General features: G+C 35.3%; 1 protein-coding gene across 4 annotated transcripts in view; it reads left to right on the top strand.

Moving 5' to 3' along the window:
- VPS13B (vacuolar protein sorting 13 homolog B) overlaps window positions 1-25,144 on the top strand; it is a 429,427-nt gene that overhangs the window by 34,355 nt on the left and 369,928 nt on the right. For 3 of the 4 annotated variants that reach the window (XM_053998051.1, XM_053998068.1, XM_053998058.1), the window contains exons 4-8: window positions 10,525-10,648; window positions 14,695-14,862; window positions 15,981-16,162; window positions 18,931-19,105; window positions 23,927-24,192. In XM_053998051.1, coding sequence (XP_053854026.1) covers window positions 10,525-10,648; window positions 14,695-14,862; window positions 15,981-16,162; window positions 18,931-19,105; window positions 23,927-24,192 — 915 coding nt within the window. The remainder of the gene's footprint in view (window positions 1-10,524; window positions 10,649-14,694; window positions 14,863-15,980; window positions 16,163-18,930; window positions 19,106-23,926; window positions 24,193-25,144) is intronic. The other variant, XM_053998077.1, reaches the window with a different exon arrangement.

The following is a 25,144-nucleotide window of genomic DNA, read 5'->3' on the forward strand; positions in this document are numbered from 1 at the left end:
CACACTGTATTTTAAATTACCAATATGATAAAAAATTTAAATGTTATAATATAGACATCTTTTGTAAAACTTTGCAACATTTACAGTATAGTGCTGACAGCTGCACTTGACTTAATATATAGCATTCTGGTGGTTTGTGTGATAGACTGCTGGCTGGTTTAGAAGATAAATTACTGTTTATTTAGGTTTAAGTTAATGTTTCAAAGGCTTTCTTACTTAAAAAGCAGAGCATTATAAATAGCAATCAGTTCTCTGAAATGCTCTACACATTACAGATTGACAATTGCAAAAGAAAAGACTGAGTATAAGTAGAAAATCTGTAACTATATGTTTTGAGTAAATTGCTCTTATGTGTACTCTTTAACATTGATTAACTAGAAAGTTTTTGCAGCCATTCAGCCAGCTTTGTAGTTTAGTCCAATAGTTTTAAATAATGTTATTTAAATAAGATGTAATTGATAAATTACATTTTGTGAAAAATCTGTTCTTCTTCATCATGGTGTCTGAAGTTCAGCTTAAAAAGAAAGAATGAAAATCAAGTACAAATTTGGAAGTGAGTTGTTAGAAATACAGCGGAGCTATTAATGCGTACTTGAAAGTTTAAAGACAAGCATTTTGGGAAATTATATGGAAGTTTTCCTTGAGACAACTAAATAATGAAGCTCTCAACTAGACTTCTGTGTTTAGAATTTGATCAGATGGCAAGAAAACTAAGTTAAGAGAAATTATGTTTCAGATATGTATGGAAGTATCTGAAATTTGATGTACAGTTATACTCAGTAGATTTTAATTTCTTAAAGCTGTTTGAATATTCATACATAGAATGACTACAATTACATAGTGTTACATGCACATTCATAGAATACATGAAAAGCGTATGTGAGAAGTACTATTAGAAATAAGTTAGAAAATGAAGTTTTGTCTTAACATAGCACTAAAAAAGCCATTACTATTATTTTTGTAAAGATTGTGCTTAGTTTTTGAAAAGAATAATTTTTTTATTACTGTTATGTTGGTGTTCCAGTTTCCTTCTGTAGATTGTATTGTATGCTGAGATCTCACTTTTTCTTCAAGTGAAATGCCCATAGTTCTGAATTTGCAGAATGCAGTGAAAGCTGCAGTGGTTCAGTCTTCCTGTGCCTGTGGCTGAGAAATCTTTCTACTTGAACCTTCCTATATTGGCAAAAAATGTCCTGAAGAGTACTACTGTGGGAGAAAAGTCCCTGTTGTGGGTTCTGTGAAGAATGGCCACAAGCACAAATTTATCTTGGACTTACCTTGGACAGTAACTGAGGAAGAAAGGACTGCTAGGCTAAAATCTCTGCCCCAAATGCTTTTCAGTTTCGTTGGGTTTTAAGATGGAAATAGTAAGAAACCAGACATGCATGGCTTTGTCATTCAGTCTTCTCTGCTTCTTCTTTTGCACTGCCCTATGACATTCTGAACCTACAGGCTAGTTTTAAACAATTTTGATGGAGAATTAGTCACTGTAAGTATAACCTAAACACTTGTGAAAATCTATAGCAGCTGGAGGGACCCTAGTGGATATACTCTTCCTTCTGACATTGGCATGTAAATTCATTGCCATTTCATTACCTCTTTACTCTCTTTCCATCCCCAGCACCTGCCAAAAGCCAAGCACTAGCCAAGTGATGCTCAGCACTGAAAAGAGCTTGCTTGGATAGCAAGTGCTTCAGGCAAAGCTTTGTGCCTCAGGCCTTTCACTGTTATATATCAGAGGTTTATTGTGATGATGGAAATTTGAGAGCTGAGGATTACTCAATTTGCTGGGACCCTGCTGTAGGTCTGCCGTTCAGTAGTGTTTGGGATTAGGAGAAAATTTGGTCTGGACAGTATTCTACCTTTCTCTGGAGGAAGTGGGTGGCAAGGTTATGTTGTAATAAAAATTATTACTACATCCTTGGCAGGTGCTTGGTGGAGAGAAATCTTGCACATGGGGTCTGGCTTTCTAATAAAATCCAGTAGGAAATGTGTTAAGGGAAAATACCTTCTAAAGAAAGTGTGAAGCAGACCTGAACTACAACCCACCAGAACCGTGCAGGGAAACAAATACCATCAATCATCTAACACCACAAAGGAAAGTGATGTCTTGGTGAAGTCTGGGGCCAGTTGAAATAGTGCTGGAAACCAGTGCTAGCCCTCTGGCAGGTGGAAGAGAGTATGGCGTGAATGGATCAAACTTTTGCTAATGGTTCCCAGGTGTTGTTTAATGAATTGGTGATGTGACTGAGCCGTGCTTACAATGGTATTTTGATGTTGTGGTGAATACTGCAGAAACAGACTTGATAAATGCTAGAGAATTACTTCTCAGCCATTCCGAATATTTCAAGGTACCTGCAACAAGGATGAGAGTATATCCAGTCTTTCGTACAGTGTCTTCCAAAATAGCACACGCAAAAATGTAAGCAGGTGGTGTAAGAAAAATGCATGTTTGTTGTAGTGCTGACCAGTTCAGTAGCTGGACCTGGAAGAGGGTGAGATGCTCCTCTAGTAGGCCCCAAATTGCTGGATTACATTGGAACAGTCAGACTGGTCTGGAGTTTTCATGTATGGAGATAAATTATTTGAACTTGAAATATATATCCTATTTTGTTCTGATTTAATTTTCAACAGATTTTTGAAATAGATATACGTTCTTTTTATCACTCTTTATTATATTTGCATGCTTCTGAACACGAATTGGAAAAGATAATAGAAATGTGGGCCACTTCTCTTAGGTTTCAGTCTGTTCTCCTGAGTGTATTTTCTGTTACTCTTTTCTCCCAGTCCTTCAGTGTTAAACTGTTTCAGTCACTCTGCTTTCTCATTTTCAGTCACAGAGAATATATGGGCTAGAATGACCCATTTCAGCCCACATTACCAGTTTTGCTGAAGAAGCTCACCCTTCTGATATGTCTTTCCTCTTGACTTTTCCTTTCAGTTAACCTGGCTTGAGAGTTACTCAGTTAGAGTTCTATGCACTGTGACTTTGTGGAGCAAACATTTCAGAATTGACTTTATTATCCCTTCCATCTTTGCTTCTACAGCGATGCTGAATTTTGCGTATAGCTGGGAGTGGCTACTGTAATATTTCTTATTTTGGATTGGTTTTGGGTTTTTTATGTAGCTTTGAGAGCTCTAGTCATGGGTCAGGCTTCACTTTGTTTGATATTAAATGCGGAATAATGTTACAGAATTAACACCACCCCACCCATCTTCCTCCAAGCAAAGCACTGCACAAACTTCCTGTAACATGAGAGAATGAAATCTTCAAAAAGCTTATCCTAGGAGAAATTGCAGAAAAGTCATTTTGAGATGTTTATTTCTATTAAAAAGCACTTACATCATGGTAGGTGGCCTCATAATTTTTAAAACTACAGTAAATGTATCAGAAACTTTACTAGATGATCAGTTAACAGTTTATAATACAACTTTCTTTACACAATAGAAAGAAGATATTTGAACAACTCCCCTCAAAAAGAACTTGCAAAGTCATTTTATTTGTTTAGTGTTGAGAAATTGAGGTATATTTCTGAGAACCACTTAGTGAGAACAGCCTGTTCTATTTATCTTTGGCTGTATGACCGTATCACCATGGGCTTTCAGACACTTGACAGCTCCTGTTCTTGTAAACAAAGGAATATTCCTTTCAAATAGCCTGGATAATCAGCTAATAAAAACAGTAGCAGCATGACAGGGAGATTTGTTATCCGGAAATCAATAGGAAGATGGCACATGTTTTGTGGTATCAGTGCAACAGATGCCTTACAAAGCTCCCTGGCTTACCTTTGGGGCTGCTGTGGCAGCTTTTTAGCCTGTCCGCAGCATTTGTGTGCATTTTTAATTTGTACCTCTATTTTGGAGCACATTGTGCTGTGCTAACATAGAATCAGCTCAAGGCTTATGCTAACATTGGGAGGTGGATGTAACACCCTCATCTAATGCATGTATCTTAAATGTGTGTTGTTGGTCATCCCTGCTGGTTGTTTCTGTTAATTTAACATCAGCCAAGATCACATGCAACAAGAGGCAAATAGAAGCTGACACCTTGTTTAAATTGTTCTTGATTGCTCCAGTTTGTCTGTTGCTTAACCAGACTTAAACCTTGTTTATTTGCCCTACTCCCCAGATCTCTGCCTCAAATTCATTGGTGTTTCTCCTTCGTAGTCTGGGACATAATATTAAGAGTTTATTTTTGACAAGTTTCTACATGAAATAGTGCTGAAAAAAAACTCTGGCAGAAAGAAAAGACTTTCTAGCATGTTCTTGTCTGTCATAGAGAAAGATAGAGCTCAGTCTCTGAGTACTCGCTCTGAGGTATTTGAAAAGATTTAAAATTGAGTTTTGTTACAGTGGGAAAAAAAGTGGGCAATCTCAAATAGCCTTTTGAAAGTACTAGAAGTATATAGAACCTATAATTTCTGTATGTAATACAGAAGTCCTTAACTATTCTGCAAAATTGGAACGCAGCCTGATTTGGCTAAATTGTCTTAAATATTTTACACTGTCATAGTTTTGAAATAAACCTATATTTACATAATTTTAAAGTAAATGTGCATTAGACTATTAAATCCCATCTTGCAAAAGATGTACAGATGTCATATGTGGGTCACTGGATTTTCTCTGTTTCAGTGTTATGCTTCTAGTTTGCTGTTCATTAAAAAAAGAATATAATTAATTTTCTGTACTAATTTCTAAACAGTGCTTAACGTATGTTAGCCAGCAGAAGTGTTGTTGTGAGGTTAGAAGTATAATATGAATCTGTTTATATGTAATGCATATTAGCAAGTGTATAGCAGTGGAAAAGAACCAGATACCCTTTTGAAAGCAAGATCTTGATGGTGCTTACCATTTTAGTGAAACTTGTGTATTTTAAAGATAATATTTTCAAAAATTTGTATTACTTTTTGTTTCATTTTCACATGCAGAGAAATCGTAGTGCAATGTGGAATGGTTTCTGGTGGTGATCTAGTCCAGCTTCATATCCAAAGCAAGTCCAATTAGAATGGGTTGCTGCAGGGCTTGGCCAGCAAAGTGCTGAATAATTTGAGGACTGAGACTCTGGGTGCTCAGAGGTGCTCTGAGGTGTTCAGAGCACCTCTCTGGGCAGCCAGTTCAATACTTGATCACCCTCCAAATGATGAAAACCAGCTTGCCCAGCTTGGAACTGCACAGTTCAGATTTGTACCATGAAAAGATGAATGGCAGCAGACACAGTCTGGCTCCCACTTCTCTCAGTATGTACCCTCTCAGTAGGTAGCTGTAGGCAGCAGTTGGATCATCCTTCTCCAGACTGGACAACCCTAATTTATCTCAGTCTCCCCCGAGAGAGAGCACAGGAGGTTGCTTCTGTGCCCTAACCACCATGGTGGTCCTCTGTAGATCTGCTTCTGGAGTGTCTTGGAGAGCCCTTGGCAGGGTGCAGTATTCCATACAGTGCCTCACAGGGAGCTAAGGGAGGAGAAGAGTTCTGCCCCTGGGTCCACCCTTGCTAGTACAGCCCAGCACACAGCTGGTGTTTGCAGCAAGGACACACTGCTGGCTCATGGGCAGCTTGCTGCCCCCTGGGACCCTTGGATTGCTTTTTGAAAAGCTGCTCTCGAGCGGTTTGGCTTTTAGTCTGCAGTTCCAGAGCATCTTTATACTGGGTACTCCAGCACTCAGCGTTTACATTTGGATTTCCCTGCATTCCTGACAGCCCCTTTCTGCACTCCCTCAAGGACTCTTATCAATAGCAGCCCTGCCCACCAGGACATCAGTTCCTCTCCCTAGGTTTGTACTATCTACAGTTTTGATGAGAGCACACTCTATCCCATCTTCAGGTCTTCAGTATGCATGTTAAAATACCATAGACTTGGTACTGATCCCTGAAGGATGCCACAAGTAACCAGTCATCAGCTAGACTTTGCACCTTAATCACAGCCCTGTGAGCTCAGTGGTCCAGCCACTTTTTTACTGAACTCCCACTATCCAACTGATATTCTCACCAGTCTGTGAATGAGGAGATTGCCCATGTGAGGAGACTGTGCCAAAGGCCTTGCTAAAATGAACACATCCTGAATGTTGCTTTTAGTCTTGCCCCAGGCAGCCAACTACTCGGCCATATGAGCACTGCCCACTAGTGGGAAATAAGTTCCACTCCCCCAGTTCTTGCATCTTGCTATTTAAAATACATTTTACAGAAATATGAATAGATATCTTTTAATGACTTGTAAAGGATATTAAGCTTATTGTTTTAAAAATGATAAAGTGTGAGAAGAAGCAAATTTTATAGAGGAAAAGGAAAAAATGGGGATGGAGAGCTCTCTGCAAGTTTGTGTAGTAGGTAATTTGAATCAATTTGGGTTTTAAAATTTTAATTCATAATATTCATTGGTTTTAAACAGTTTCCTGGTGTTTTTTTGTTTCTATAGAACCCAATTTTCTTTGTCTAACTTGATTTTATGAAAGCAGAGGGACAGTATTTGCATAAATAGCCAAGTGATCTCCAAGCGAACATTATTTTCCCATAAAGTGTGCTTATGAGGCATTTTGGAGATCTTGCACGTTGAGTAGGATTTGTGTGTTTTAAAAAAAGAGCGTGTATTTGTTAAGGAGAAAACTATTTTTAATTTGGAAAGCATAATCAATAAAGGAAAGAATAATAAACAGAGATTATAAGCTTCACTTATTAGGAAAGATCAAAATAAACCTCATTTGTTATGTGTTCAAGTATTGTCAGTTGTAATTTGACAATTGACAATTTGCTCTAAACCTTGCAATAACGGTTTTAAATTGCAGTAGAAAATTAACTGAGGAACTCAAATATAACTTTACTAGCCTAGGTAGTAGAGTTAGTAGTCTTTAGCATGTTGCTTATGACTTGCATAGTTCTAGATCTAACCATAGTGCTTAAAAAAACATTTCAGCTGGCTACTGGATCTGACATGACTGTCAAAAGTTAAAAAGGAGCCTGGTTGTGCAAAATTGTATTTGTTGTATTTGCAGAACAACACCCCAAAACAGGACCTCTTGTACAAATTTAAGTTTTCTAGGCTTTACTTATGATACAAGCTAGTGGGAAAAGATACTTTTGTAAATGTGTTATCTTATTTAAAAATCATCTCTCTAAATATATCATGAGTATTTTTAATTTTCCACTGCTGTGGCTATTGTTTGGAGTCACTCTCATTTATGATGAAATGAATGGATGTTTATCAAATCTTATTCCATAACTATAGTTATTAGCGCTTTTAGAATGTAACTCCCTTCCCACCCCATTACGGTTTTAACTTCAACTTTTAAATGTTTGTCATCTGGTGTGAGGTGGATTTATGGGAGCGCAGTAATTTTAGTGCTTTTTGGCTGGGTGTTTCTGATGACATCACTGTGATCTAGACACAGTGTGTGACTCTAGTTGGTTCCAGTTTTAAATAGTTTCATAATTATGCTAGTTTTGGCAGTTTCCTTGGAACTTTCTCCATCTCTTTAATGAACGTGTTTTACTTCTGGGCTTATGAGACAGCCACATGTTTGAGAAATTAATAGTGTGCTCTTAAAGTTAACATTGAGCAGAAGTGTGCAGATACAGAAACCTTCTGGATGTATGTGTACTTAGGAGTGTAGTTTTTTTAAGTGCATGGCCACTCTTATCGTCTTCAAGTAATTGAAGAATACATTTGGCTTATAAAATATCAGTGACTGTCGTGAAAAATGGTGTGTATGTTCATGCTCAAAAAACTCAAAACCAACCCCTGCAGCTCCCAAAAATATTTTTGATAATTGTGTGTTGTAAAGATATGAATGGATGTTATCCCAGATTAAAAAAAAAGCCCCACCCTTTTTTCAAATGTCAGTCAGGTTGAATTCTTCTTAAGTGTAGGTGTACTCTGTTATTTCATATGGATTAAGTCACACACGTATATTTCTGAGATAAATTTATTTTGTGTCTTGGCACCATTTTGGAACATGTACATTTTTGCTTGTGTTTAGATCCAGCTCACTGTAAATGATTTACAGCCGTTTTTCCATCACAACAGAATTGTAGCTCAGGGAAATATGAAAAGCTTATTGGATGTAATGTGTTTATAGGCTGAGATTTGAGACTTTGTTTTAAAATTAAGGATTCTCCACCCCTTTCCTTTAGAAAACCGATCCCCCATCAAAAGCCAAAGTGCTAGTGTTTATTCCTTGTGGTCTCAAAGTGGTAAAAGCTTAAACCACTCTTACTTAAGCTTTGCCCATAATACTCAAAAATATTGCATAGATTTTGTGAAGTTTTGAGAACATGTATTGGAATTATAGCAGTATGTAGATAGACAAGTTAGATTTGAATGTAATCAGGCTTGATAGAGTTAACACTTCAGAAAAAGAACTTCCCCATTCCCTTCTCTCCCCTTCTCTTTATTTTGTAGCTGACATAAATACTACAATTCCAGTGTAATGTGATCCTATCAGACCAATTAATTGGACCAACTGGACCAATTGGATCCTATCAGATCCAATCAGACCATTAAACAGTTGCAGCACAGCATTCTGTGCAATCCATGGGTGAGCTTGGGGAAGAAGGAGATGCACAGAGCTCATTGAGCTTGGGCTTTTCTGCAAGTTCAAAACATAAACAGTTGTGTAGTGTCTTACCTGAAAAAAATATTTCTATGCTACAAGTAAACTAGTTTCCAAGAAAGAGTATATATATATATAAAAGTTATTTCAAAATTTTTTTCAGTAAACTGGAGAGGAAGGAGAGTTGAGCTCTGCTGATTACAAAATACATATTGATGAAGAGACTTCCATCATGCTGGGCTTCCTGAAAACTTAAAGCTCTTGCTTTATCTCTGTCTGGTATGCCATAAAGAGAAAGGTGGTTTTCTAATGAAATTGCTCCACGGTTCTAAGTTCAGGGAGAGTCTTCAGGAGACTTGCATTCCCCAATGAAAACTATCAGAAGTTTGTCAGAGATGAGAAAACAAACAAATGCCCTCAAAACAGAGCTGATTCTCAATGCCTGTTACGGGGTTTTTATGCAGTAGAATGAGACTTTCCTGTATGACTAAAATGGCCAAATAACCATAAAATAAAAAGCATCCAACAGCTTGTTTTTCAATACTATATTAGTAACGGGAAAATCTCAAATCCTTTATGGTAACTCATCCTTCTTTCAGAAATTATCATCTAGTCTTCTAATATATGAATATGTCTTATGCAATTGCCCCAAATGAGTTAAAGCTTCGACCAAATGAGTTCTACCTTCTGTCTTAACCTTATCTTTCCCCCAAGTGCTCTTCTTTTTTTTTTTTTTTATTTTCCTTGGTGAAATGGTCTTTTCATTTTATCAGAGAATTTCCCTGTTTTGTTGCTCTAAGTACAGAGTCGAAGGAAAAAAAATTCTCCAGTGACTTTTGAAGTTGCAGACCTGCATTCGAAGTGTATCATAGCATGTATTAATTTTTTAATGGAAAGCAAAATCCATATCAAAAAGCAAGTAATGTGAATATATCCTTTTGTCATTTCTTTGAGATAGTTAGAAATACCAGGCAGCAGGTAGAGAAACACACGATCTGTCCTGTACAAAAACCCAGCACAGTTTAAGCTGCTTGCTTTTTATGATAAGTAGACTTAAGAATATTATAATTCATACTGTGTTACTTGACATTTGTTCCCCAAAACTTCTTTTTGTGAACAAGTTGTGTGATATGATCAGTGGCATGACCCAGAAAGCATTTTTCACTTTTTCTGCAAGAGACTATGTCTATCAAAGTAATTTGGCTTAGGTCAAAATCTGTGTTTGCATTCTCTTTAACCTGTACTTTTAATACATTTGGAAGAATATTTGCATTACTTCTCTTGGCTTTCTTACACTTGAGCCTTGTAGTTAAACTGTCATTCTGGAATGTAATGGGAATAGTGCTGGTATAGTTAAAATCCTAAATTTCATCTAATTAAGGTTTTCATGTGTCTGCAAATCTCATCTTGAAAGGCTTATATCACATTCTGGAATTATGAGCTATGTTTCTGCTTCTGAATTCCTTATGTTGAATGAACTATATAGAAGCTCAAGAGGAACAGGTGCCCTCAGTACATTTATCTTTTCTGGGGTCATGTTTTACTGTTATAGAAGTCTGCAAAAATATTTTGCTTTATGAATCAGTTTCAATTAGTGGTATTAGGAAGGATGTGAGCCTGACATCTTGGAACCATCTGAAGTGGTTTCATGAGTAGGCATATAAGCTCATACAATTAGGTAGTTTCTCATACTTGTTTTGGTAATCTGCAGGGCTCTGTCTCTGAAGGAATGTTTCAGCAGAAATGGAGCTAGAAGAAATATGTTCAGTTCAAATAAATATTAAAATAACAGGTTTCTTTTTGAAACTAAAGTTAGTGAAAGTATTAATTTAATGTTGTCCAGCTAGTTTTGTGTCAACTTCGGTAGTACAGGATTGAGTTGATGGAAAAACAGTGACAGAAATTCAGAACATTTACCAAGTTCTCCCCACATTTATTTTCTTTCTGTTTGGTTGACTTCATTGCTTTCTTTTCCTCTAGCAGGAAGACCATGAAAGTTGTGGTTCCAGTTCAACAAACCGCAGTACCACAGAAAGCTTGAAATCAGCAGTAAAATCACGACGAGTTCAGCAGTCTGCTTCTCCTGACCCTGATTTACCTCCAGGTAATCCATAATTTTAGAAACTGGTTAGGTATTTTTCTGTAGCTCAAATACAGAAGTTTATTCAGATGGCCACAGTGTTTTTAGATTATTATGTTTTGTCTACTTAAAAATTGCAAAGATTAGTGAAATACTTGTATGTTAGAAAATAGAACCAAATCACAATAAAATGTAGTTTAATGCTGATTACCTTTCTTTCCATTTAATCAAATTCTTAAATTCACGTAACTTATTTATAGTTCAAGGTAGCATGATAGAATTAGAGAACGACTTGGATTGGAAGGGACCTTAAAAATCATCTGGTTCCAACCCCCAGCTTTGGGAAGGGACACCTTTCACTCAACCAGGTTGCTCAAAGGCCCATCCAGTCTGGCCTTGAACAAAACGTTTCTAGGCAACCTGTTCCAGTGCCTCAAAATAAAGAATTTTTTTCTATTATCTAATCTAAACCTGCCCTCTTTCAGTTCAAAACAATTATCCCTTGTCCTGTTTATACATGCCTTTGTGAATAGTCCTTCTCTAGCTTTCTTGTAGACTCTCTTCAAGTAATGGAAGGCTGCTTTAAGGTTTTTCTGGAGACTTCTGTTTCTCAGGCTGAAAACCTCAAACTCTCTCATGTTTTATTAATGGTTTTTATTGAACCTTGTATCTACTGGTGGAGATTTTCACCCATTTTTTTCCTGGATATGGAATTTCAATGTGAATGTGGAATTTGGATCCTGAACTTGGAGAAATTTTACGATATAAAAATGCCTAAGGAATTATGTATCTGATTACTATTGCCTCTGAGTTTGGATATGAGGTGTTTCATGCAGAAAAGTAAAATTGGAGAGTCCTGGAATGAATTGCAGTTTGCCATCTTGGGTCATGTAATTTTAGGTAGGTTAAAAATACAATAGCTTTGTGTGAGACTTTCTTGCTGTTTTTTGTTAACAGAAACTTTATGCTTGACTTGAATTGAAAGACAACATTGACATTTAGTGGGTGTAATATGATGTGCTACATGGTATCATCTTGCTTTGAAATGACTACTTGAGGAGCCAGGGCTGGAGGTTCTGTTAGAGCTTAGTGATCCAGTAAACTCCAGGGGCTTGGAACTGGGGGAAACCATTTCCTACCATGGACAGCGCTTCAGCTGTGGCAGCTCTGTGGAATTCGGTTCTTTGGGTCCCATCTGCAAACAACAAAAGTCAAAGGCTACTAAAAAATTGTATGAATATATTTCCTTCAGTGACATTTGCAGGATTTTTGTAAGTTGTGGTGAAATTATATCAATACAGCTGTATTAATTGTTGTATATTAAAACAACAAAATTAAAAGTTGTAAATACAGGTAGCTTTGGTTTTGCTTTTGATTGGATAAATAGCACTGTTTAGTATAGATGTCTTATGTGGTAAAATGTCCTAAGATGTAATTTGCACATCCTGAATTTTAGTAGGATGTGGAGTCATCTGGTTAGTTTTGTTTCTTTTTAAGTTCTTGGAAGATGCATGTATCATATTTGTGCTGTATGGTTTTTTTAAGATTTATTTGTCTTTTTGTTTTAGCATCCTTGGAGATTAATCTCCAGAGGCAAAGTTTAGATAAAAACGTAGCTTTGGCAACAACAGACTAAATTGAAGCTAAACTTCAATTTAGATGTATCTAGTCTGATGATATTGATTCCATGACTACAGAGATACAAATTTTTTGGAGTGTTGGATTTGATTAAGTTTGCTTAATTTGATTAAGTGCATTCGTAGCATTTAATGCACAGTGCAGCCTCTTGGGTTCTGGACAATTTGAAAAAAGCATACTTGTGGACTTTATGTTGTACATCAGGAAAGAATTTAGCCCTACAGATTTCTTGGTGGTTTTATTCACTTACCATAGAACACCTATATTTCAGTGGCAAAGTTGCTCATAGTGCTATTCTTAGAAATCACAGGAGTATATCTGCTTTTTCCCACTTGTATTTAAAACAATACCCTTTTGAAAAAAAAAAAAACAAACAGGAAAACACAACAAACCCTTTATTATATATGAACTTGCTGATGTTTTTATTATTTTGTTTTGAATTGTAGGAATTACAATTTCTTAAAAAACTGTTCCTCACGTGTAAAAATCGCCTTCTAGTATATTTGAAGATAAACTGAATCAGGAAGCTGGTTTCTGTATGATACTTCCAACAATATACTGTACCACTAGCTTGGAAATATCTTCATAGACAGTTTTTAGCAAATCCATTACCCCTGTTTTATTTGGAGGGTAGAACACTGCTTCCTCTCTTTATGCACTCAGCCAAAAAGACACAGATGAAAATGGTGTTGCTCTTTTCCTGAAAGACCTTGAAAGCAAAATACTGAAAAAGCTTTGGACCTGTGGAGAGACAGATTGACTTTCTTCAATGAAATTAGTAGCTTGCTTTGAAATCATAATTAAATAACTGGTTATAATTTTATAGTTGCTATTTAAATAGTCTGCAAAAATATTTTTATACTGAAATTAGGAAAAGGAGCTAAATGCCTTTTGCTGCTTTCTATTTATGTACAGGCTGGTTTACACCACTCTAGTGATGAATATGGGTCTCTTATGCCCCTTAATTATTGAAATAATACATCTGGTTTTCTGAGTTCATATAAACTAAAAATGTTGCTGTTTGAAGGCATCAGAAAATCCTTAAAAACAAGTTATTCCACATATTTTTCAGTAGTTTTAGATTGATATGCAGAAAAAGACAATTCAGATTATGTTAGAAATCTAACTGTACTAAGCTCTGAAAACATTGAATTTGACTGTATTTCTGGATTTCCTCTTTCTGGTCATTGAAGACTTTGAATCCTGAGAAAAGGAAAAATGTCCTATGTCAGCTGAGCAAATTTTTAGTTGTGGAGCTCAAGAAAATCACTTATGTAATTGTAAAACTTTCCACATACCCTAAAGTGCAAAGTTATGTGTAAAAGATCAATACCTAGAAAAAGCAGAGTAGAATGGAAGTAGCAACTTAAATATTTTCCTAGTTATCTGACGATGTTTTGATGTTCATTTTAATTTTTAATTGGAATTAAAGTTGTTGACATAAAGGAGTTTTATTTCATGCAAGTTTTAGAAAACTGCTCGTGAAACCTGTGGGTTTAAGCCTCTATCATTAGCTAGCTTTTTTCTGCACAGTCACCAAACTAGAACTTGATAGCATCTACTAAACATATTTTTAGATGTGTGTAATATGATAAATTTGAAAACAGAGAAATTGTAAGGCTTGCTTTTTTCTAGCACAAGTGAGTTGGGTCCACAGTTAGGTTCAGTATACATGAAAGACACAAATACCGATTTCTTTACAATATCGTTAAAAATATGAATGTTTGCCACATAGTGTGAATTCCCAGGTGAGATGATTTTTCCAATAACATTACATCTAAAAACATGTAAATGGTAAAAAACCTGTAAATGGATTTGTTCCTGACAGGCTTCAGTGCAGGTGCTTACTGTTTGGGTTGTTGACAGAAATTGGTTTTGATACACCTCACAGGGCTCTTACTGAACAAGTTGTGGATATATTAGGTTTTAGAATGACAAAGTACCAGGTGTGTTAATGCTTAGTTAACTTATAAAAAAACTGAGGGAGCACCTAGGCATAATACATGCACATTTGAAAAGTAACCTAGCACCTGGTGTTCACTTTTCCAAACCTATTTCTAAATATCTCTCAAGTAAAAAAGTAATTGTTAAAATTCTTTGTCTACAGTAATCCATAGTGTTCTGTTTTCTTAATTAGTTTTAAAGTTAATTAGTTTCGTATGCTCTATTGTATTCATAGTTTTTAACAACTTTTTTAATGGTATCTTGCATTTCTAGGATGCTGGTTGACTTAACAACTACACAGAATGTTAAAGAGTTTTAAGTCATGTTAATTTTTGGGTAAAAATGATACATAGTTTGTTTAAATTTCAATTTTTTAAAAGAGTGCAAGTTGAGAATGAGAAATATATTGAAATAATTAATTTTTTTACTAAATAAATTAGTTGATCATGTCTTCCTTATCATTGCCAAGAATTTGTTTTAATTTATAGGTTATGTTCAGAGTTTGATAAGGCGTGTCGTAAATAATGTCAACATTGTGATCAACAATCTCATATTAAAGTATGTGGAGGATGATATTGTTCTCTCAGTCAATATCACTTCTGCAGAATGCTATACAGTGGATGAGTTTTGGGATCGAGCATTTATGGACATCTCTGGTGAGTAGATATTTTTTTGGTTTTACGTATCACTGTGGAGGCACTCTTAAATTCACACAGAAATTATTAAGTCTCATAAAAATGGCTCTTTTTATCAGAAGTAGGGCAATTTATGTCTGTTTTGATTTCCAATCAGTTTTTTCTCTTGTCCTTACCTTAATTCTGACGAGCCAGCTGAAATAATATAGACTGATTTATACTACATTCTTGTATGATCACAGATGTTCTGTCCTCTGCTCACACTTGCCATCCTGTGATGGTATTTGAATTAGTGCTTGCTGCTGGCAGTGAGTGCTTAGGCAAGTTTTGTGAGTGAGCAGTAGCACATTAAGGCATTCCATTGCACTTGTTTGTGATGATCTTATAACCCTGAACAGGCTGGCAAGAGTGGCAGTAAAATGTGCTCACAGTAGTGAGCACAGCATACCAGTTGCATTTCACTTCACATTTTCAGGGGAAAAAAGCCCCCAACTTCTGACTCTTTATCTTGGTCTTCAGTGTTTGAATATTTCAGTCCTTGAATTGCCAGCACTCACCTGTAAGTCCAGGTGCTCTTACTGATATTGGCTAGAGGTGGAACTGGGGCACAGTAACTGTGCTAAGATCACACAGAAGATTTCAGGTAGAGTGTGGAATTCAATTAATGTTTTCCTGAACCTATTTTTTTTGTTCTGGCTAAAATAATTACTAACTAATATGACAAAATCACAAAATGTTTTTCATGTTAAGTTCACTATAAAAGCTCTTGTTTCTTTTGGAAGGTTCAAAAGAAAACTTTGGGGGATAATATGCAAAACTATTTCTGTGAGAATAATGAGAAAGATAGTAATTGTATTCTTCCACATGAAACAGTACTCTTCTTCTATTAAAAGAGCTAAGTTAGAGCAGACAGGGTGAAAATTTTATTTGGTGTAACTAATTTGTCCTCACTTCCTATGCATTCAGCATAAAAAGCCTGACACAGGAAATGATCCTCTTCAGTCACATAAGCAAGTACTTTGATTTAAATAACAACTAAAGAACTGTCTTGTATTGCTTTCTTCTAGTTAAGAACTTGTATGCACAATTTATTTCATGTATGTAATATATTTTTTTAACCTACACACTTCTTTTAAAAGCCACTGATCTCGTACTGAGGAAGATGATCAACTTTTCTGACTGCACAGTATGTCTTGATAAGAGAAATGCTAGTGGTAAAATTGAATTTTACCAGGAACCTCTGCTGTACAAGTGTTCCTTCAGGACTCGTCTGCATTTTACTTATGATAACCTCAACTCCAAAATGCCATCAATTATTAAAGTAGGTATCCAAAATAATTATTTTTGCTACTCACTTGTGAAGTTTTGAGGCTTTTCAAAATATCCTTTAAAATGTTAAGTAAAATGAAAAGCTTATACTGCTGTGTTTTGCTTAAGGATTTTTAACTTGTGTTTTATTCATATGATGCAGTTAGTTTATGTACCTAAGTAAAGAAGTTATGCTCTCTAATATTTTAATTTTTTCCTGGAGTTTAAAAAACCCCATAATTGTAAGGGGGAAAAGAAAGTCTGCAGATAATCTGTTAAAAAAAAAAAAAAAACAAAAAAAACAGTGGTATACTTTAGGGTGTTTGCAATAAGATGGAAAGGATTTTTTTGCCTTAAGTTATTGTTTCAAATGTAGCTCTAACTCTCATGAATAACAAGAAACATCAGTGGATTGACACTCTGCAGTGAACCACATGAGATGGATTAGCAAGCCAAATTCAGCTCTTAGTGATCAGGGGCTTGTTATTGTTATTATTCTCTGTGGGTTATCAGGATGCAGTTTTTTAGAGACTGCTTGAAATATTTAGCCAATTATTGGAAATAGCTGTTTTTTTCATAGGGCTGAAGCACAAAGAACTGTTATTAGTAAATGTAACAAGTTCATTAATGGAATGAAATTTAATTTGAGGATGCTAAAAACCTCTTAAAAGCCTCTGCTGCAAATGATATTGCTGCAGCTTCAGCACCTTGAAGGGTTGGTTACTGAAGGACAGTGGTTTTCCAGCTCAGGACAAAAGCCAGCAGTGCTCCGTCTTTCTCTCCAAATCTGTGAGGTTCTTGCTAATGTGAACTTTAATACTATGTGTCATTAACTTACCAAAGCATGCCTGATTTTAAGTCTTGAGAGGAGGTTTCCAGGGCATGTGACCTTTTGGTTTCTTTGTAAGGGCTAGAATACTTTTAATAACCTTCATAATTTCATTGCTAAATTTTGGCTAAACTAATCTTAGGGAATTTTAATGGAGTTAAAACTTCTCAAAGGAGGACTGTTCTTAAATGCTTGGATATGTTTTTGTATGCTTTTGAACTGGGAACACTCAGCTCCTACTTTTAGTTTTAGAATGAAAATAATGTATCTTGTAGAGGTGACAAAACACACGTAAAATGATTAGAGTTGTAAGCTTTTTGTTACTGTTCTTGTAAATTTCTTCATGGGATGAGGCAACCGTAAGGCAGATGAGCTGCTATGGACTGAGGATGTGAGTCCTGCTTCCACCTCTTTGTAGCAGCACTGACATTTGTCTGATCTCTCAAGAATCTAAATCCACTCACTGTGTTGACACTGTATTGGAAGCTAACTTGACACAAAGATTATAGTTTTCCCCCAGTTTTAGGGAGATGAGTCAATCTTCTGTGGGGCAACTGAGTTCCACTGACAGTGGAATTATATTCATTGCCTACAATGCTGCTTACTGTTCCTGTCCTCCACTAGGACATATGCTCTTTGTGTGCCTTTAAAGAGGCTTCTGGCAGAGCAATCCTTTTATTTTTTTCCCTTCCACATCTTAAGAGATTTACTCGTTATCCATCCTGTTGTTCTTCTGCACAGAAGAGGTTTGCTATTAAGAACTTTAAATCAACTGGCCTTGGAAAATTGGTGTGCAAGGATTAATATTTAATTTCCAAAATATATCTTAGGAGTTTACGTGCTTTTTTCTATCAGAGAATTAAAAAAATAGCATAACTCTGACATCTGACATATTTCATCTTGTCTGTGTAAACAGCTGATATAATGTTACTACTCATTCTCTGTGACTCTGGCTAAGACTTCATTAATTTGCACATATGAAGGTATTAGCATGTATTTATACAAATACTGATTTTACCACTATAATATAACTTACCCATGGATGTGCTATACTGTTTACAAAGTAATTTTTCATGATTTTTGAATTGGATTGCATTAAGGCCAACACTGATATGTAATTACGTTTAATTTCCATTATTTTCACCTGCAACATTTAGAAATTGGACCTGGAGTTGAAAATACGTATAATGTTAGACAGTAGTTTTATGCAACTCTTACTTAATGAAAGGTACCTTTCTTATCTTGTTTGCCTTTGACATTATAGAATGACCACATGCTCAAAATATTTTTAAGTATTTAGCTGTTTTACAGCTACAATTTTTAAAGAAGGAAAAGTTTTCATGCCAACAATTTTAGTCTTTGCAAAGCTACCTTTCATTTAGTGAAAGGTGCCTTAACTGCACGTTTGAAATGGAATATTCAGAGGAGCCAGTTTTCTGCACTGCAGTTGGAATTAATTCTTCTCCTGATTCTTGGCCACTTGGAACAATGTTTGGAGTGGGAAAGAATCAAAATGAAGGACCCTGTATTTTAAAACCAGTATATCTAGAGTTTATCTAGATATACTATCTAGATATCTAGGTTATCTAGAGCATGCAGAAATTTTAAAGAAACTCTATAATGAAAATAAAAATTTAATTAGATGTTCTTACATCACTTAGATTTGAGAAAGTTCTTCACCAGTAACTTTAAAAAAAATTATATAAATGTTTCCGTGTATGTAAAACATGTTACACTTGATTTTTCAGCTGAAGATCTCTTGTGTGACAACCCAAGTGAATGTTTTTGGTAGGCTTTGTTTGCAGCCCTTTGTTTTCTGTTGTATTGCAAATCTCATTTTTGGAAATAAAATGCCCATACTAAATGAATACAGAGTTGTATGGTTTAAAACTAGGCTTTACTGATGACTGAGCTTTGTTATTATTTGTTTTTGTTATCTTTTCATGTTATAGATTCACACATTAGTTGAAAGTTTGAAACTTTCAATCTCTGATCAGCAGCTTCCAATGTTTATACGTATAATGCAGCTTGGGATAGCTCTGTATTATGGAGAAATAGGCAACTTCAAAGATGGGGAAAGTGAAGATTTGATTTGCCATACTAAAGATATGTTGGGAAATATCACAGGTAAGTACAGCTTTTAATTTGTAAGAAGAAATGTTAAAAACATTAATTTCTTTGCTTTTTGAAAATGTAAATGTCCATGTCTAGTTCTTGCCAAGTTATCTTGTCAGTCTGCAGTTTGCTAGAGGCATTGTGCTGGGTAAGGATGCAGTGGTTTGACATGTTTAATGTTATGTTCTATAAGGAATTCTAATGGTCTTAATTAAATTGAGGTTAAATATGATCTAAGAAGACCATTTTGGGAGTTGTGACACTGTAGTTGTGACTTTGGATTCATCTGTTGATATATCATGCAACAAGGCACCTTTCCATAAGGAAGTTTAAAACTGGCCGCAGCCACATTTGAGCTAAATGAGAGAAAAGCCAAAGTGTGCTTCATAATTTCTTTGAAAATGCACATTGAGAATAGATATATCAGAATGTATTCTAAGCAAGGAAGTATTACTTTGCACTGTTTCCCATAGTTCTGTCCTTTTACCTTGTCTGGTCTCAACTGCTTTTTATTTTCATATAACATGTATTCCTTATTCTGTATGATCTTTTGTGGTAGCTTAGTGCAACAGGATTTTTTCAGGAGCATTGCACTGCTGAGGGGTGAATTTTCTTTATCCTGTTGTGATTGCTTCCCATCCGCTGCTTCTCAGGCACATGGGGTGATTCTGTGCAGGGCCTGGAGCTGGACTTGATGATCCTTGTGGAATCCTTTCAACTCAGCTTATTCTGTGATTCTGTGAATTTATTTAGAGATTTGTATGTTAATTTTAATCTCTTCAAGACAGAAGTTTTGGTTATCTTTGAAAGGCTGTATTTGGATCTGGGGGAATAGGAAGAGAAATTTACCTCACATAGAAAATTCTTGGAATTTCATTTGAAGGTGACATAGCTCTCTTAAGCTAGGCTTAAATGTATAATATTACAGCAGTTTAAAGCTATGCATAAACTATTAAATTAATTTTGTTCTGTTGAAGAAATACAAGAAAAAAATTTAATTTGCATTAAGAGACTAATTTTTTTTTAATTCTCTGTTGCTGTCTTTGCTGTCTTCTCTGGTTTCAGAGAAATGGATACATGATGGGTAACTGACAGCAGTGGAAATTTTTTTTCCAAATACGGCCTTCACTGTTGTTTGGCACAGATGACTGTTTCATTCTTATTTCAGATGTAGCATCCTCTGTCATGTTACTGTTGTGTGGAACTGAGAAAACAAATATCTGTATTTAGATATCTGTAAATAGTTCTCTCGTTTTCTCTAAAGATGGGTTTTCTGCAGTAGAAACTCTGCATTGCAAACACAAGTTCATTACACAAGACATGATTAGAAGTAATTAATATTCTGCAAATATTTGCTTAATATTCTGCTGAGACTTCAAAAGCATACAAGTTTTAGAAAAACTGTTAGTGTGTATTTTAATAACATCTTGTATCTAACCAATAATTTTTACTATTTACAGGAAAAAGTGTCAGGAAGTTTTCTCTGAAGCACTGTATTACCCTTGCTTTCAGACAGAGGGTTGTCTCTGTATCATGAATATCTTTCTTTTGTTAGTATGAAATTTCCCCCAAATTTGTCTAAGTATTTATGCTATAGAGAATTAGAATGTATTTAGAGTTGCTTGAATTTTGTGGCTGCTAGGGCACAGTCTGTAAGGCAGCTAGGGCCATTTGAATACAGGAAAGACACAGAAAGAATAGAGAAATCATATGAGTCAATATGAGAACAGCTGGGATGAGTAAGCAATGACTTTCAGATGAAAAAATATAAGGACTGGAGACAGAGTAACAGTATGAGAAAACTGGAAGGACGCTTTAACTGTGGAAGAGGATAGAAGTCAGCAGAGCTATGCGGGTTTGACTTGGCTTCTTTTGGTTAAAGTGTGAAATAGGTGGTGATACAAATATAGTTTAAGCAAAGATTAATGTTAAAAGGCATCTGCCTACAAGTACTCAGTCTCTTTTGCATCTAGAATTAAATTTGAGAGTCTTACATCCAAATCTGTGTAAAATCTTTGGCAATCCAACTTGTTATCGCTATTTTTAATGTATGGCTTCAAGAAGGTTGAATTGCAATTGCTGTTGGTCAGTCTTATTTGCATTCTTTTGAACAACTGTCAGTATGACTTCCTAGCTTTTCATAAGACAGCCGTCTAAAAGAGAAATAACATAATGTAACTTCACACTGATATACACAAGATTTTTTAGAAGGGTCAGTGATTAGACTAAGACTGCAAAAGAAATCTCTAATTTCCTACACAGTTTTGTTCAACTATGCTGTGGTCTAACATTATCATTGTACTTAATTATATGATCATATGTATTTGACTGAACTAGCTCTTTCAGAACACAAGACAGATGGCAGTTGTTGGATGGCTGAGGTAGAGATGTAGAGGCAGTTTTAGAAGCCCATTTATATCTTTACTGACAAATATTTTGCCACCCACAGGCTAAAATGGTCATGCCATTTATGCTTGTTTTCAGAGTCTTAGTTGTGAGTTTGTAGTAGCTTCTTTGGTTTATAGCAGACAAATTGTGAATAAGAAAATGCATTTTAATGTATACATTATTTAGTGACTCAAGAATGAACATCTAAATCTCTGTGCTTGAAGTGTGTACTAAGTTTGACTCATACAGTTTCATGGCTGATTCAATGAGATGAAAATTCATGCTATTGCCAGCAGGGATGCATTCCTTCCTTCTTCCTCTAGTGCCAGCACATGCTCATCTAGCTACAGGCTCGGCTAGATCACCCATACCTGGCTGAAAATGTATACAGATAGAGAAATAAATCAATAAATACCAAGAGAGTAATTTTCTGCTGGGTTAATTCTAGAGTTTTGTTGAGAGATACCAGTTTCCAGACTCCTATTACAGATAAATATCTCAAATCCTTTAAAAGAAAGTACATTTCTGAAGGTCAGATGATTTGAGCATGCAAGCAGTGAGATGCAGTCACATTGTAATATATATAAAATGTATTTCTTAATCACTGGACTCACTGCCCTGCATTTCTGAACTCACTATGAATGGCTAGAAAAAAATGGCTTTAGAAACCTGATGCAGGCTAACATTTTGTCCTTTAATGTACATAAAACAGAGGTTTTGACTCTGTTTCACTATCCAATACATTTACAGGTGATGAAGTGGTTATTGTAGTTAATTCAAAGCAGAGACTTTGTGCTTCCCAAATACATACTCCCCTTCAAATATTCCTTGTTATAAATAAATTTACACTGTATTTATTTAATTTATTTCATTTTTTCTGAAGTTTTGTGATTATATGGTGGCTGTAGTAGTTTTAATTTAGTGATAGAAAATAGATATATTTTCCTCTTTCAAATTTCTGTCTCACAGTATATAGATAGAGGAGCTAGGGTAAAATGGTGCTTATTTTAATGTTTTCCAAAATATTAAAAAATATGATAATCCAGACTATAACTTGGCTTATTTTACTGTTGTCTCTGTTTACTTCAAAAAGGGATATGCTAAATGATGGCTGAAATTTACAGCCAGGTAGACCAAATGTTATGTATGACCCCAGTTCTACAGCTGCACCTTTTTTTTCAGTTTTTGCCAGGCCTTCCACCATTTCTTTTGTGCTTGCCAACAACAGTCTATGCTAAACTACTTGAGTCATGATCAGTATCAGTTTTTTTCCTTCTGCAGCTGACAATTCTTCCTTTTGGCTTTTTCCAAGATTTTATGTGTACCTCTTCTGTATTTGCTGTGTTTCAAGATTTGCTTCTGGATTTAAATCTGATCCTTGAGGCTTGTGTGAAGAGAGCAGAAAGGGAGCTTGCACTGCCTTTGTGGGAGGAGGTGCTCTTGCCTCTTAAGCATGTGCAGAGAATTCTCAGGAGTGTTTTTTTATTCCTCTTTTTTCTGTTGTATAGAGTAAAAGGCTAAAGACTAATAAGACTCAAGAGTAAAAGTTCTCAAACTTGCAAAAATGCTATCTCTGAGTTTCAAAATATGTGAATAGAATTGGAATATGCCTATTTCTGTTCTCACGATGATCTCAAATGATTCATTAAACATAACATTCACCTTCAGGAGAAGTACTGCATCCTGTACTGTTTATAGTAATTCTGAAGTATTTAATAGCCCTCGTGAGTCCCATAAGAGTGGTGATGAAACCAGATAAAAGCTATTTGTGCTCTTTGTACATGCAGTATATTACCTACCTTTTTAGATCATGAGTCTTAGACTTGAATCTTTGGGGAAGTTCTTGCTTTGTTCTGCATGCTATCTCTATTGGTTTCCACAGACAACCAACATTTTGACTTTTGACTCACAGATGGATACCAGCTTTTTTTGAGCATAGATTAACTTGTATCTTTGAATACTTGAAAAGCTTAGTTTTAAACAAAGGAGGTCTTGGATGTGGGCTGTATTTGCACTTTTTGCATTAGACTGTTGTAACTAAACTGCTTCTAAATTTAATTTAAAATTGGAAACTACAAGATCATAATATCATTATTTAGTCAGATTTAATTTTACAGTTTTTGAAGGTCTTTAATTGAAGTAGTCTTGAAAACTTGTGGTATAGATGACAAATTCTGGTCTCACTGCAGATGTACGATACTAAAACTATGGCAAAGATCCTTAATATTTTTTGGAAGAAAATGTTAATGAATCAAAGAAGTGCTTGGAAACTCATATTCAGTAATTTAAAATTTGTACTGACTTCCTATGATTATAAGCCAAGTATCAGTGAATGCTGTGTGGAATACCGACCAAGATAAATTTCACATAGCATAAATTTGAGTTTAATAAATAAATTTTTAAGTATGGTTTATCTGAAATTTAGCTTGGTTTTTGTTTTAAAAGGCACAGAAGATGAAGCAAGCTCAGTAATGCAATATCCTACACAGTACATTAGTCAAGATCCTTATTTCCATCAAGATGATGACCAGCAACAAGGATGGGTTTCTTGGGCTTGGTCTTTTGTTCCTGCTATTGTGAGTTATGATGATGAAGAGAATGATTCTGGTGGAACTGGTGATGGAACAGCAGAACAGCAGAAGTCTCAGTCCCTCAAGGATCCTATTATTTCAGTTGGGTTTTACTGTACAAAGGCAACAGTGACTTTTAAGGTAAATATTTCTCTGTGTCATAAAGGATTCATTTGATTTATTGAGGAAGTGTATAAAGATTTTCTGAGCATTCAAATACTGTTTGATTCAAGACAAATATTGTTGGTATTATGAGGGGAGTATTAAGTTAATGAATAACAAGAAATGTGAATGCTGAAAATTCCTCTTCCATCATACTGGACTGATAATGGCAATATGAGTAGTTTTTGTTATCTGAGCTAGAATTTGACTGTGAACTTTATAATGTTCAAAGGAAACCACTTAATTTACTTAGATTAATATTTTTTGATGGGAAAAAAACCTGAAAGCTTTCTGTGAATGTTCACTGCAGTATTCTATCTAATGTTTATACAAATACATATTTCTTTATAAAAGCCCCTCTAATTTAGAGCTAGGATTAGAGGAATTTTTAGAAACTATTTTTTGGACTATTGTATATGAAAATACCAATTTAACTTGATAATTTTGAATTAATTTTCCATACGTTGAAATTGTATTGAAGGAAAAAATGATAAAGAGTACATGTAGGCTGAGCTATAAACAATGTATGTAGAGAAAGATTTGATTTCTCTAAGCAAAGATGAAAATTGTTGCTGGCCTTCTCTCTAATATTTTGTAAGCTTGCAGAAGATTTGCAAAGATTTGCTCTAAGCAAAGATGAAAATTGTTGCTGGCCTTCTCTCTAATGTTTTGTAAGCTTGCAGAAGGGAATGTGGAGAGTCTGACTAAGATATTGAGATGTACTGATAGAAATTAGAAATTAAGGTATTGAATTAGCAGGATACTTGTAATGTATCAAAACAATTTGCAAGCAATTCTATGTGCTTAACTACACCAAGCGGCTCTTGGCTTTACAATTAAGCATGTGTTAAATCAAGGTCAGAACTTTGACACAGAGTAATTTAGGGTGGTTTTTATGACTTTGAGCCTTTCAGATTAACTGCAAGACTTT

Source organism: Vidua macroura, chromosome 1, assembly GCF_024509145.1.
Source record: "Vidua macroura isolate BioBank_ID:100142 chromosome 1, ASM2450914v1, whole genome shotgun sequence".
In the NCBI taxonomy this organism is placed as follows: domain Eukaryota; kingdom Metazoa; phylum Chordata; class Aves; order Passeriformes; family Viduidae; genus Vidua; species Vidua macroura.